Below are 16,341 nucleotides of genomic sequence, written 5' to 3'. Positions count from 1 at the left end.
AACACTTGTCTATCAGTGTCTCAGGGAGCAAGTTCACAAAGCAATGTGCCCCTGCAGCGCCTGATGTGGGGTTCACAGTCACTGACCCCGAGGTCAACGTGTATTTTAAGTAAGTGATGTGGGAAGCTGCTGTGGAGAATGCCAGAAGTTCAAAGGTCAGCTACAAATGTTTTGGACCAAGCTTTGACATGAATGTGTTTCACCCAGCTGTTTGTGTTTGTCCTTACACACTGCTAATATCAGCACTAATCCTTAAGAGTTCTTGTTCTCTAAATTTACAATGTCTTTCTGAAGAAATATAAACATAGTTTTTTCTTTAAATCTAGCAGTGCTTGCTAGTGGTATTTCAAGATGACTGCAACAATGTTGGTTCAGTCTCATCTTCTTCCATGACGCAGTGACTCGGTTACCACAGCTGTAACTATGTTGCAGTAATCCCACTTGCAGTTTCTTTAGGACCTGCACGTTCTGGTTACTGCTGTTAGCTATACTGTTAGCATCTTTCAGAGGTCATCATCAGAAGCTTCAGCAGAGCAATAAAGTTTTACTTTCAGCTGCCACAACCTGCAGTTCAGCTGAATATATTTAAATAGTAAGAGAAGACTTTGAAAGTGTTAATACACAGACTGGCAGAGCTGTGAAAATAAGAAAACTTCAGATGCTACACTGACAACCACATATTATTTAATCATTATTACATTTTGGTTCATTAAAAATACTGGCATGAAATCAAATGACTCGTTTATATTGATTTGAGTGTGTGCACTGCTGTGGGTGGGAGAACAGCACTTGTTGTTTTTGAATGCAGTAGCTACACTTTTGGAAAGGCAGAACTCGCACATTCACGGTCACCGCCAATCAGCTAAAAACCAGCCAATCGATTGGTGAATCTCTACTGAAAAGACTCACTCTGTTCCATCTATATGTGCAGAATCATTACATGTGATGTGCAAACTATTTTTTCTTGAACATTTAAACGTCATATGTCTGCAGTGTTAATAATAGGGTCTTTTTTCGTAAATCAGTAACACTACAAACTGCCAACTGTACACAGTGGTTTTTATAATGAGCTTCAAACTCTGCAAAATACAGATTTGTTTCCATGACAATCTGAATAATGTTAAACACAAAACTATCCTGATTCTATCGATGAAAGCAATAAGACAGTTCACACAGTTTTCCTTAATTGATAAAACACCAGAGGTACAACCACACACACGAGGACCAGGAAACACAGAAACGTCCAATCAGTCTCACTTTCTGTTGCAGCCATTTGTCCACTGAACCTAACGGATACATTTGCTTATCACAAACAAAAAAATACTATTACTAATACTAAAATTCTACGAAGTACACTTTGATCTGTGAATCAGCCAGCAGACTGAGGTACTTAACGGTCTTATGGATGAAGTAACATTTTTTCTTTTAATAAACAGCAGCTGTAACGTACCATATTATGATTCAGCTATTTTGGAGTCATCAATATGGTGAGTATTACCACTACTGCATGGCTCTGCTTTGAGCTCACTGAAAACAAAATTATTGTGTTTGTGGTTTTGGTCGGCACCAACAAAGATACATAATTACAGCCTCTACCCTAACAAGACAGACAGATCATCTGAGTCCTTGTGCTTCTTGGCCTGTCAGGTTTTACACTATAGATGGTGTAATGTTCCCAGATCCTGAGGGGTATGAAAGGTCAATAACAGAGAGAAATTATGCAGAAAAAAAAGAAAAGAAAAATTACAATAAACCAGTGTGGTTTTTAATCCGTCCTTGAGGTCTTAAATCAGCCACTTGAGGAAGCAGGAGGGATGCAGTGTTAAGGTCTGAGATTCGTTATTGGTTACACAAGGATGGAAGCACACGCAGCAACCTTCCTTCATACAAACTGAGCCTATTAATATACCGGGCCTGAAATAGACTCGAGCAAGAACAGTAGTTTGAGCTCACTTTAAAGGGACAACAGCACCTGTCTCATTAGAGAAAGAAAGAGAGCTGTAGGAAACGAAAAAAAAAAATCTGTTCTCTGTGCGAGTGTGTGTGTTGTCAGTCTGTGTCATTGCTTCATATTGCTCAGTCGTACTGCCTTTTCCAATTCAAACTGGCGGTGGTCGACGCGCTCCAAGAAATTTTTCCGCTCCACATACCTAAGCACACACAAACAGAAAAGAACAGAAAGATCAGACCTACTTTTATCAATCCAGGTACTGCAGGCTGTTGTCATTTACTAAAGAAGCACAGTGTCACCCCCCGCTTTGTTTGAGGGTGGCTCTATTGCACATATATGCATAAGGTGCGTAGTTGCTACTAGGGGAGCTCATTCATTGTGAACGACAGGGCCAGAGTTTAGTAGAACAGTGTGCAACTGGCACAAGTGTGCAGCTGTAAAAGTCATCTTGTGACTCATCACTGCTGCCTCACTCTGCATGTTCACAGCCTGATGAGATGAGGATGCATCTTGTTTTACAGGCAGCCAGATTACTCACATTTCTACAAAGACAGTGGAACACAATGAAAATGCCTCATGTCAGTAAACAGAGCATCTGTTTTTAACTCTCTCTGGTATTTCATCTTTAAAAAACAAACTGTAATGACTGTAAAAAAAAAACAAAAAACAACACAGTATAACATACTGTACTGTTTTGGTTGGCAGACTATTCACACACTCACTACTCGATCTACTGATTGCTGAGATGCCAGTTTGCACTGCTCTTGGTATAATGCTGGTCAGTGCTGAAATGAACCGACTGCTTTGTTTAGAAATTATAAAGAGATTAATATTTATGGTCAGCTTCATTAGGGACTAACTCAACGCTATAATGTTACAGCAGAAATGGGACCCTCACAACACTTATCAACCTTTTCCACTAGGACCTGCTCAGATTGGCTCGACACGGTTTTTAGGGTTTTTCATTAGGTGATGGCACCTGGTACCAGGTACTTCTTTTCATACCTACTTTCTTCCACACCTTGCAATCAAAAAAAAAAAAAATTAAAAAATGGAGTGATACTTGCCTGCCTGCTATCTTTGTGCAACTGCTAAAAGTTGAAACGTTTTTGCTGTTAACATGCAAAAGATCGATAACTTATGTTTATTTACCATGCTATAAAATTAAGTACATGATCTCGACCCATTTAGAGCACAAGCAGACATCTCCACTTTTTTTTACTGGCACAGAAGTAATACACAACCAATATAATAAGTAAGAACAATTCAATTCAATTTCATTTTATTTATATAGTGCCAAATCACAACAATCACCTCAAGGAATGTTATATTGTAAGGTGAAGGCCCTAAAATGACCTCTTGTGAGCAGGTACTTGGCGAATGTGGAAAGAAAAAACTCCTTTTTAAAAGGAAGAAACCTCCAGCAGAACACGGCTCAGGGAGGGGAAGTCATCTGCTGCAACCAGCAGATTCTCCCTCCACAAATAAACCACTCCTCTGCAAATTCTCAGTTAGCTATTTGACAGCTAGTCTTTCAAGAATTTGAAAATAAGAAGGTTGGAAATTTCTTTATAGTTAGCTAAGATGAGGCTGAGGAAAGACTTCTTAAAGAAATGGTTTAACTACAGCCATCTTGAAAGCATGTGGTAGCCAGTTAATAATTATTGGAAGGAGTTTGATAACTTCAGTACGAGAGTCTAAAGAAATATGAGCTGTTATTAAATATTAAATACGTTATTAAGGTTGTTTTACTTAATGATATGTCTGTAGGACAGGTGTACTTCCTTTTTTCTTTTTGTTCAGTTCAAGTATGATAAATAAATATATACAAATCTTACTAAATTATTTTGTCACATAAAATAATGACAACATCCAGTTTTGATGAACATCCCTCTGGACCACAGTGAACATTACTTCACACATGCTGAAACTTTCTTACCCTTCTCTGCCTCTGTTGTGGATAGCCAGCTCCTCGGTGATGCCCTCCTCAGATTTAAAAGCATCCCAGTCCATTTTTGACTTTTCCAATGTACTCATTTTCTGTTTCTTTCCCCCAATACGACTTAGGACATTTGACATGCCTGCTGGACGCTTAGTACTGAAATCAGAAAGAGAAGCCTTTAGGTGACCCACCAAATTTACACCCTTAAGATTTGAAATTCAAGGTCAGTTTAACTGTCATTAAGAAGCACAAGGTTGCATAACAAACTTGCAGATGTGGCTTTATGAAAACAAACAAAATACACATAAAAACATTGAAAAAGAAAAGATAAGAAAAACTATTTTGATTCAAAAAGCTGATGGAAACATTGTTCAGAGATTTTGGTCCATATTGACATGATAACATGTTTAAGAAACTAGTTTAAGATGATTTAAACTTTGTGACAGAGTGTGTTGGGTACACTAAAGGGACAGACAGTGATAGGTGAGCAACAATACTGTAAATGAATGATGCACAGTTGATACTAAGAGGCAAAGTGTGCAAAATGACCATTATAAAAACCATTACACCACCAACAGCAGTCTGACTAGTGTTTCGATGTGATTTGTCTGTGGTACAAGCTGTTGTACTGTCAGCTAGGGCTGTGCGATATGACCAAAATCTTATATCCCGATATAAGACATCTATCGTCCGATAACGATATAAATCACAAAAATGTAACACGTTCTGTAAATTCTGTGAATCTCGGGCAGCTCGACTTGCGTGAAGTGTTTCCAGCTGGGCGTCATGTACCTGGAGTCAAGTGTTTTAACCGAAGACATAAGTTGTAACGGCCGCCGTTTTCTTTGTGAGTATTTATTACACGGCGTGCTGCGGGGAAAAGCTTGTTCTAACGTTTGAGTCTAAGGTTTATTTTTTAGCACCTGGCGGCTCTTTTTTAATTCTCATCCGTAAATTATCTGCACTTTCACATAATTCAGTTTATTTTGAAAAGTCTCAACAGGATCTTGAGCTTTATTGTGAAAGGCTTATGTGGAAAATAAACAAGCGGACACGCGATGGTGTTACCATCGTTGTTGCTAATGACAACCAGTGTTGGGTAAGTTACTTTAAAATAGTAACTTAGTTACATTACTAGTTACTTCTATCAAAAGTACCTCAGTTACTTCAAGTTACTCGTTACTTTCAAAGTAACTAGTTACTAGGGAAAGTAACTTTGGTTTTACTCAGAATTCTCTTGTTAATGTGTTGCTTCCATAACTTTGCCAGTCTTCTAGCTTGCTTACTTGCCACAAGTGCACTGTGCCACCTACCAATAGAAAGGAAAAGATAATGTGCATATTTCCACGAGAGAATGCCATGATTCTAGCCTACGTCACAGCGTCATGTGCACCTTTTACATCCAACACAAAAACTGCAGTCGTGGTGCTTTGATTGTACTCAGAACTCGGAAATTCTGCCTTCTGAATAGGAAGATGTAGGCAACACCAGACTGCAGATGAGCTGCATACAGGGCTGGACTGGGACAGAAAATCGGCCCGGGCATTTTGACTTGAGACTGGCCCGCCATTATAGGAAAAATCATAAAGCCTTTGAATGAAAACAAACGCTGTTGTGACAGTGATGTTCACTGTTTTGATGGTATATATGCACCAATCTATCAATCGTTTGTTGTAAGATTCAGATAATTATTTTTTAAAAGCCAGACATTTTAAATGAGAATAAGAAAGAAAAGTATTTCCTTGTGCCCCCCTCTCCCTGTTAATGCCCTACCTGCCCCCCTGGCAAACCTTTGCTAGACCCGCCCCTGCACAGTTACCAGCTGTCAGCTGCTTAGAAAAGGATCCTGGGGTTATTTGTCTCTCAGAAACAGTTCATAACTTCCCTTCAACTCATTCATGTCACCTAAAAGGTAAACCTGTTTCTCCATCACCTGTTCAGCTCTGATGATTCAGTAAGGACATCTCCTGGTTTCATCTTCATGTTTCCCTCTCACCAGATAACCAAACCGACATCATGACCAGCAGCTTTTTTGCAGCTGTGGCTCCAGCAAACATCAGCTGATACTAGAAATTAATATTAAATAAATTCTAACAACAGCTGATCAAGCTTAAACGTGCTGCTGTTGTTTAGCGCGACATCGGCTGGTTTCCTCTTTCTGGCGCAAAGTGGGCGATAAACAAACAAGAGAGCCGATCAGCTGATCATTGATCAGTTTTCATGATTGAAGTAGAAACAGGAGAGGGAGGGGAATGAAAGAAGAAGAGGCAGCTGTGCAGCAAAGACACAGAATAACTCCAGCTTTGTGCCTTTTTCATTGTAGCTGAATTACGGGACAAACTGTTCCTTTTCACCTCAATAAGAAACGCGTAATATTTTCTCTGAATACCAGACGGGACGGTTGGCAACTCTAATAACTTATGAACAAAATAAAGTTCAACATCATTAACTTCATAGCACCCACCCAGCTGTATAGAAACTCCGTCATGCTAGCTAGTACGCAGTACGGAAAAAGTCAGAATAACGAAAATAAACTCCACCTAAACTTGCTTTATATCTGACCCAGATAGACTGCAGGTCATAACTTCTTACCTGAAGTTCAGTTCACACTTGGACCGGCGGCCGCCACGGGTCTCTTTTCCTTCTGCGTCCCCTTTCCCTCATCCACCTGCTGCCTCCACCACTTGCTAATGTTACAGAATCTGTGGAAGCTCCGCGATAGCCACCACACGAAGTAACGAGTAACGACCCTATCTAAATCCCAGTAACGACTAACGCGTTCCTGATTTTGGCATAATAACTAGTTACCGTGCTCGTTACCACAATAATAACGTAGTTACTGTAACGCGTTATTAAGTAACGCGTTACAGTAACTACGTTAGTCCCAACACTGCTCTTTTATACGAGAGAACTACGGACGGACAAGCGCCTGTTTTTATGCGTTGTCATCAGTGTTGGGACTAACGCGTTATTAAGTAACGCGTTACAGTAACTACGTTATTATTGTGGTAACGAGCACGGTAACTAGTTATTATGCCAAAATCAGGAACGCGTTAGTCGTTACTGGGATTTAGATACGGTCGTTACTCGTTACTTTGTGTGGTGGCTATCGCGGAGCTTCCACAGATTCTGTAACATTAGCAAGTGGTGGAGGCAGCAGGTGGATGAGGGAAAGGGGACGCAGAAGGAAAAGAGACCCGAGGCGGCCGCCGGTCCAAGTGTGAACTGAACTTCAGGTAAGAAGTTATGACCTGCAGTCTATCTGGGTCAGATATAAACCAAGTTTAGGTGGAGTTTATTTTCGTTATTCTGACTTTTTCCGTACTGCGTACTAGCTAGCATGATGGAGTTTCTATAGAGCTGGGTGGGTGCTATGAAGTTAATGATGTTGAACTTTATTTTGTTCATAAGTTATTAGAGTTGCCAACCGTCCCGTCTGGTATTCAGAGAAAATATTACGCATTTCTTATTGAGGTGAAAAGGAACAATTTGTCCCGTAATTCAGCTACAATGAAAAAGGCACAAAGCTGGAGTTATTCTGTGTCTTTGCTGCACAGCTGCCTCTTCTTCTTTCATTCTCTCCCCTCTCTCTCCTGTTTCTACTTCAATCATGAAAACTGATCAATGATCAGCTGATCGGCTCTCTTGTTTGTTTATCGCCCACTTTGCGCCAGAAAGAGGAAACCAGCCGATGTCGCGCTAAACAACAGCAGCACGTTTAAGCTTGAGCAGCCGTTGTTAGAATTTATTTAATATTAATTTCTAGTATCAGCTGATGTTTGCTGGAGCCACAGCTGCAAAAAAGCTGCTGGTCATGATGTCGGTTTGGTTATCTGGTGAGAGGGAAACATGAAGATGAAACCAGGAGATGTCCTTACTGAATCATCAGAGCTGAACAGGTGATGGAGAAACAGGTTTACCTTTTAGGTGACATGAATGAGTTGAAGGGAAGTTATGAACTGTTTCTGAGAGACAGATAACCCCAGGATCCTTTTTTAGGTAGCTGACAGCTGGTAACTGTGCAGGTGCGGATCTAGCAAAGTTTTGCCAGGGGGGCCAGGTGGGGCATTAACAGGGAGAGGGGGGCACAAGGAAATACTTTTCTTTCTTATTCTCATTTAAAATGTCTGGCTTTTAAAAAATAATTATCTGAATCTTACAACAAACGATTGATAGATTGGTGCATATATACCATCAAAACAGTGAACATCACTGTCACAACAGCGTTTGTTTTCATTCAAAGGCTTTATGATTTTTCCTATAATGGCGGGCCAGTCTCAAGTCAAAATGCCCGGGCCAATTTTCTGTCCCAGTCCAGCCCTGTATGCAGCTCATCTGCAGTCTGGTGTTGCCTACATCTTCCTATTCAGAAGGCAGAATTTCCGAGTTCTGAGTACAATCAAAGCACCACGACTGCAGTTTTTGTGTTGGATGTAAAAGGTGCACATGACGCTGTGACGTAGGCTAGAATCATGGCATTCTCTCGTGGAAATATGCACATTATCTTTTCCTTTCTATTGGTAGGTGGCACAGTGCACTTGTGGCAAGTAAGCAAGCTAGAAGACTGGCAAAGTTATGGAAGCAACACATTAACAAGAGAATTCTGAGTAAAACCAAAGTTACTTTCCCTAGTAACTAGTTACTTTGAAAGTAACGAGTAACTTGAAGTAACTGAGTTACTTTTGATAGAAGTAACTAGTAATGTAACTAAGTTACTATTTTAAAGTAACTTACCCAACACTGTAAAAGAGAGAACTTTAAGAAATCAATATAGCCACTACAGTGACCATCAAAACGGTGAAAAAATATTGCTGTAAACAGTTTATTTTGCAACACCACGAAACAAACGATAGCGTAAAATGAAACGATAGACGTTTTTATATCGTCAGCCGATATATATCGTTATATCGAACAGCCCTACTGTCAGCTTGGTTTTCAAGTTTCTCGCCACGCTTCTATATCACAGGCTGAACGTGGACACAGACTCTTATAGTTTTATGAGGACAGTACATAAACACAGACTGGGGCAATTATTAACAGAATTAATTCATTTTTGAGTAATTGCCCAGCTGTAACTTGCAACATCTTTCTCCCCCGTTTTAGTTATTTGTGTTACAGGTACAGTTAATGCAGTGGCCCCTGAGTGTAGTAAAGTATCTCATATAGTCTAAGGAGGTTGGAAACATGGCAACTGGACTTCTTTCTTTCCCAGCTCCTTAGACTACCATGACCTGGATGACTAAGAAATAAACACAGACAGCATACTGCAGAATTTAATTTATGAAGGACCTACAGCTTCTATGGTCAGACTCCTCTCTCTCACACACACACACACTTATTACTGCCAGCTTATATAACAGCACATACCAACACTATCATCTAAATCTACAAATAAATGATAACTACACAACCTCAACAAGGACCGATGATGGGGTGGTGCTAATGGGTCTTTCCTGTTGTGTTCCCTTTCTCACACACACACACACACACACACACACACACACACACACACACACACACACACACAGAGAACTGAGATAAACAGGCAATGGCTTGTAAAGCACCATACTTCCTGTAAGCTGGAAGATGATTTCCTGTGTCCTGTCTGCAGTTGCTTGTCTGGGGTGGAAGATGTGCACATCCTTAGCTGACTTATGACTTATTACCGTGGCAACAAAAAGTATTGGAAATACTATTGTATTGGAAGTTGCAAATGGAAAAAAGTAGAAATGCATTGCAGAGGATACAGCGGGATAGTGTAGCTAATTTCACTGTTATCTGAATGGGGTGAGGTGAAGCACAGCTGGCACTAGTACTACTCCAGATGTGTGTTTGACATGCAACAAAATCTGTTGCATACAGGTCACAGGAGCCATCTGTGCTCTCACTGGATCAAGTCTGCACAGGCTTGAGGTCTTGGGAGCTTCAGTGATTTTTAAATAATGATGATGATCTGCAGCTACGCAAATATGACCAGAGCTAGACTGATTACGCAGAAGAGTGTTGGTGGGATGACAGCACGTATAAGGTCTCCTGTCTCACTCAAAGGGTGCGCTGGGACAAACCAGTCTCACCAGAGTGTGAAGACTCCGTCAAAATTCCTGGCGAACACCAGTGCTACTCCTCAGGATCTTAGCAGACACACGTGTATTATCAATTTGAAAGTCCTAGGTGACTTCCTTTTTGAGTTAACGCATTCACAAGATTCTCAGATAACTTGACCTCTGACCTTGAGTTCAAGGTCACTGAGATTCAAGCTCGCCCAAGATTTTTAGAAGATGCAGCCATGGTGTCAATTTGAGAGTCCTACGTTGCCTGGTTCTTGAGTTATCACATTCACAAACTTGGGCGTCCACGTCACCCGCCGGGTGACAATAATACTCCATGAGCCTTTTGTGGCTGAGGGATAAAAACTGATCAGCAACAAGGAATGTGATGCCGAAAGGTGACACGGGACCAGAATGTATATAATATGAGGAAAGTCACCAAACCTAAACAATATCTTGCTATATCAGTTTTTTATTATACTAATAGAAAACGTCGCTCTCAGACTCGCTCTCAGTGGTTCCTAGGATATTTAAAAGTGGAATGGTACACAGAGTGTTCAGCCATCAGGCGCCACTCCTATGAAACCAGCTCCCACTTTGGATTTAGGAGACAGACACCCTCTCTACTTGTAAGATTAGACTTAAAACTTTCCTTTTTGATAAAGCAGAGCACTTAAGCCTGGATTCAGGTGGTACAGAATCCTCCTTTATACTGGTATAGGCTCAGGCTGCTGGGGGACTCCCCATGATGGACTGACAATTTATTTTCCACTCTGCAGGGCTCGCAAAATCGCTAGCCCGACGTCCCGGGGCTAGCGATCTTTCCAGTCGGGCTACCAAAATCTATCTCTGCCCTGCCCGTCGGGCTATCATAGGAAGGAAAATATATGTCTATGCTTTTGCATTCTTTCGCCAATGTAGCTGAGTAATTATGTCATTGGCATCGGTGAGCCACTGTCAATATGTGACATATTGAAATCGCGTTTGAATTTGCGCTTGCTTTTTGCTTTCACTTTCATTTTGCGATCGCGCGAACGGTGTGTAGAGAGCAGCAGCACTGATTGGTGAGTGACGATTAATTGCGCACCAATTCCTCTGACATCGTCTTATCACTCATTAGCTTACTATTCAAACGTGACAAGTGAAATCTCTCGCAGCAAGCTTAAACATGTGAGAGGTTGAGTGCGCAAAAAATCGCTGACCGTTATGTAAGTACGTGTGTAAAAGCAGCAGGATTTACGCTGGTATTTTAGTTCTGCAGAGCCAAATAAGACAGGTCAGGGTGAAGAAGGGGCAGCCAAAGAAAAGCTGATCACAAAACGGAAAAGTTATGACAAATCAGACTATGAGGCAAAAAGAAAGTGCAGCTTTTTTGGTTTCATGGACAAAAGAATTTCTGTGGCTGGAATATGACAAGCTAAAGAACATGATGTTCTGCCAGGTGTGTTGTGAGTTTCATTTGATTTCTGAGTCCATAAGCGCCTTTGTTACTGGGACCAGTAATTTTAAGAAAGGCCCCCATTAGAACCCATGAGAAATGCAAGAAATGCATTATTGCCCAGTCTGCAGTATCTTTCCCAGAACAAACAGCAATTGCAAAAAACATACTAAAAATAAACCAAGCACAACAAGAACTCCTGAAAAATCAGTTTAGAACAGCGTGCTATATTGCAAAGAGTGAACTACCACTGGCAAAATTTAGCAGTCTTTGCAAACTTCAAAAAGCAAATGGCCTAGATCTTGGTTCCACTTGCCTCTTACCCGTGACTTCAGTGGAAATTTCAAATTCAGGATCTGACACAGACTGATTTATGTCCTACACAGTTCTTACAAATTCATAGAAATTTCTGTTCAATTTGAACCAAGTATTTGAGTTGATGTTTGTAATTTTTATACAGTTGTTGTGATTTGTATTTTAACAATTTTTTTTGATTAATTTTGGAGGTGAGAGATTAATTTTGTTTCTCTTGTAACAATATTCCGTTACAATATTATACTTTAATGTATAATATTGTAACGGAAACAAAACATAAAAAAATTGCTTTCTTTTTTATTCGGGCTACTTAAATTTATTTTGGGCTACCAAAAATGGAAGAATGCCTGCCCGAAGGGCTACCAGAGATTTTGAAATTTTGCGAGCCCTGCTCTGGTTTTTTCCACTCCTTAAGGCCTTTACACACTAGATTTTTTTGGACTCACCTATTCTTAATGCAACCATCCACACCAACTGTGCAGTTTTACAGTACAAATTATTAGCATTTATTTCTTCAAACCGATCTTGATTTTTCAGCATTTTTTTAAGCAACAACCATGCTCGTGCACTGGTACTAAATATCCAATGACATGGAAATGGTAGAGTAATCCTGCAGTAGTAATAATCCTAGAGGAGTATTTGTGTACCTGGAACCAGGGAGCGGTGGAGAGCAGGGTGATGACATCGTCTCTTTGTCGCTCTTCTCGTCCTCTTTGATGCTCTGGCTCTTGAGATAACTCTTTGCTTCCCTGGAGTCAGCTGAAACCTCTTTATTCACCCTGAAAGATGGAGACAAATGTGTATTCTGTTAAACTGTATTAAAAAAACATGCAGACAGATAAAAACTGCTTCGGTATCCACCGTTCCATTAAACATCATTAAACAACAAAAACAGAGGGAGTTCCAGGTCTTAAACTTGTAGGTAGTGTGTGATACAGTGAGATTAGACTCATGCATACAAGAGAAACATGTAGAGCAAAGACTTGCACCGTGTTCTTCAACACAATAACTGCTGGATAAACCAGGTATTACATATAGACTCAACAATGCAGTCACATAAATGCAGGCTAAAGGAATCTGTCTGTGAGTAATTTATGATATAGGATCTTCCTCCAATCTTTGTGCACAAAATGGGCTTAAATTTTAGGCATGTAAGCATACTACCATCAGCCCATACTGTCCTAGATGGACGGGGAGTTAAACGATGCACTTTAGAAGTTCCATGAGTACTTGCGCAGCACAGATGCTAGAAAATTCTCAGGGGTTGGCTGAAAGCAGGAATAACAACAGAAAACGTTCTCAAATCCATGATTCTGATTGAAAGTCATTGAAAATCAAGTCTTCCACTGCCTGTTTAAAGACTTAGGACTACAGTACACTTTGCCATCACGTCACACACCACTGTAGCTGAGTTTCACCAGAGTGCACAAACACAAAACTAACCTTTCCATGAGTCCGAGGCACGCTTTCATGACCATAATGCCTCTAAGCAACTGGAGACACATAAACAAGATGTCTGTGTCAAAACTGAATAGAGTAAACAGGGCCAACAGCAGGAGGGTTTCATATTTGCTGCTTAACAACCCCCCAAAAGACTGTAAGAACTATAAGCATTTGGAGCCTGTGTACAGATGAAAGTATCAAAAAATCCAGCCAAAGCGGCGTTTATTTATTGCATGACTCAGTCGGCATATAATTTATGGTCAAGCTGCAGCTTCCTCTCTCTATCACGAAAGGACATCCAACAGCACAATGATGCAGCCCAACAAAACTGTGTTTTCTAAGCCAATTTTCTTCATATTCATTAAAGAAAAGAAACTTGAATTCCTTCAATTGTCTGCAGTTGAGGTCAACTGTATTCTAGGAATATCATTTTCAAGAGAACTCCTTCATATCTCGAACATATTGTGGTATCGGGTGCTATTTAGGTGTGCTGTGATGTTACCATAGCAATATAGCCTTTAAAACTCTGGGGTCAAAACTGAAGTCACCTTACTAACTACAAATACTGCTTCACAATGCAGGCCTCAGGGCTCCCTATCACTTTGAAATGTTGCATTAATATGATGATAACCAGATTAAGGCATAATGCTGAAATGCTACTGTTCACAAATAACCACTGCTTAAAAAAAAACAAAAACAAATAATCTTTGTACCACACTTCTTCATTTAAATAACAGTATTTTCAAGTTTTACTAGTGTCAGAAACTAAGCACATTTCTGGAAAGTCACAGCTTCTGCTTTGTGACTGTGTGGACATGATAAGAGTTTAGCCGATGCTCATTCACAAATGGTCCTGTTCTTACCGACTGAGACATCCACCTACTGCACTGCCATCAGACCAGATGGTGTGTGTCCACCTGCTGATTAGTGTGCAAATGCTTTTAAAACAGAAGCTTACCGAACTTCCTCGCCTGCAAAGTCAAAAACTTTGGTGATGGTGACTTTAGCGGGACCTGACGGCTTCGTTTCAGTCACCATAGAAACAGTCTTGGAAACTGTGGAATCATCCTGAAGACAAAAACAAAAGAACGATACTAGAAAGTAAGTATATAGAAAACAGACACACAGAGAACAATGCTGTTCAACACAACAATGCTCCAATGTGAGTTTAATCAACTCGATATTTTGCAAGTTGTTTTCCCAGTTAGAGACCAGATCAAAACAGCAGCCTCACAGTGCCCAAACTACAGAGGCCACAACTGTCTCTCCCCTGATTTCATCTTCCTTTGCTGTTGGGCAAGACTAGTGCCAACTTGAGTTACTACACCATCTTGTGGTGCAAATTGGCATCGAATCAAAGTCTGTTCAGCTCAGCTTCAATTTGAAAACCCCCACACACAGATATTTTAGACATAAAATGACTAAAAGTGTGCATGTCTCAAAGGTGGTTTATGCAAATCAAAGCAATCGTCCAAGCTTTAAATTAGAACACATTTAAAAACCTGGCAAAAGGAAATATCGAAGTTTCAAAGATATTTACCTTCTGTGCGGTACCTGACGGCGGTGCAGACTCTTTGGGTCTGGATCCAACGTCAGATAAGAAACTGGCCCAAAGTTCATCTGACTTTTTCTTCTGTTTTGCTTCATCATCCTGAGCCTTTGCCTTAGTGGGTGTTTTCACTTCTTCTTGTGGGTTATGTGCCTCTTTAGCTCCACCAACATCTTCATCTTTGTCGTCTACTTTCAGTAATCTCTTCTTCCTCTTTCTGTGAATGTTTTAAGGGATACCAGCGACTAAAACTCAAGATCATGAGGATCTGATGACATTTTCTTTTTTTGGACATCAACTGTAGTCTATTTTATGAAGCCATAAAAAGTTTTACTTTCAAACAATGAAAATGTTCCAGTGTTCCCGCCATCAGAGAACACAAACAGATTTAACTACATTTTCTCCATTTGGAAACACTGTCCTCTCATTGAACGGTGCTGGCGAAACCTCTTACCTCACACTGATGTCCTTTTTCTTTTTTTTCTTGCTGATGAGCTCAGAATGGGGCACACTGTCATCCTCACGAAGAGGCTCCTCCTTCTCACACTCATTTATGTCATCCTCGCTGAGGTTATCATCTGAGGTGAAAAAGTACAGGAAGCAGTGTAAATGATGCATAACAAGATCAATATCAATAATAATCAAATATCAAATCTGTACTAAGAGGGCATCATTTCATCATGCTTTTTAATCTATGTGGATGTGAAACTGCATTTAAAGCTAACAATGAGAGTTAACTCAGTATGTTTTGACACAGCTGATTTGACTGATTAGCACTATTTTTTAAGTGAAGATTATGACTTGAACCATATCACCAAGAGAACTCAGGCTTCATCTTGGTATATCAGGACTGCATCTGCCTGTTTGGACTGTATAATCTCACACCTGACTGAGCTTCCAGATTAACAGCTGCAGTCTGAGTTTTTCTGCTAAAAAGTCTACAATAATCCAGGCTTTTATTAAACTGCCATGGCGATGTCAACTCCACGTTTTAGGGCTCCAAATCACAAGTACTGAAGAGGGTGAGTAAGGCGCTTTTTGTAACTACTGTATAGCACTATTGCACGTGCTACTCAGATTGTGTGCATTATTTTGTGAGTGTTTGCGTCTGGACCTGAATTTGATTTGATGTGAAAACTGTTGAATGGAAACTAATCAAAAAACACTCGTAGCTTTCGAAGAATTTCTCAGCAGACTTTAACATGCTTTATTTCAACACAGGGAAAGAGAGCCATCAATAACCACCAGTGTCAGTAACCATGTTTCTGCCTGTCGTTCAGTTAATGATACTTAAGGTTCTTCTTCTTTTTCTTCACTGAATGGCAGAAACCTCACCATAGTGTTTACAGTCCTCACCTGATGGGACATAGTCTGCATCTTCATTCGACGAATATCCATCAGAGTCATAGTCGGAATAGTTCATCATGCTGTCACTGCTAATAAGTACCTCCTCGCTAACGATGCAAAGTACAAACGTTACCCTTAAAACTCTGTGACGGGCATAAATAAACTGAACACCTGAAACATGTTAAACGAACGAAAATACAAAATGACTTCTGTTTCTTCTTCTTCGGCGGTTTTTCTTCTTCTTCTGGTTTAATGGCGGTTGGTAAACTAGCTTAAGGAACATATGCGCCACCTACTGGACTGAAATGT

The 16,341-nt window shown here is 40.3% G+C and overlaps 1 protein-coding gene across 1 annotated transcript; it reads right to left on the bottom strand.

Moving 5' to 3' along the window:
- Positions 1-1,242: 1,242 nt before the first annotated feature.
- On the bottom strand, positions 1,243-16,259 carry cfdp1 (chromatin remodeling protein CFDP1). Its single transcript, XM_085164728.1, has 7 exons — positions 16,042-16,259; positions 15,140-15,263; positions 14,677-14,902; positions 14,095-14,204; positions 12,341-12,472; positions 3,891-4,049; positions 1,243-2,150 (listed from the first exon to the last, which is right to left on the bottom strand). Exons 1-7 carry the CDS (start codon positions 16,109-16,111, stop codon positions 2,060-2,062), a joined length of 912 nt encoding a protein of 303 aa, XP_085020854.1. The 5' UTR covers positions 16,112-16,259; the 3' UTR covers positions 1,243-2,059.
- Positions 16,260-16,341: the final 82 nt, after the last annotated feature.

The sequence above is a fragment of the Neolamprologus multifasciatus genome, chromosome 7 (assembly GCF_963576455.1).
Source record: "Neolamprologus multifasciatus chromosome 7, fNeoMul1.2, whole genome shotgun sequence".
NCBI lineage: Eukaryota > Metazoa > Chordata > Actinopteri > Cichliformes > Cichlidae > Neolamprologus > Neolamprologus multifasciatus.
This window is presented reverse-complemented; position numbering and strand designations above follow the sequence as displayed.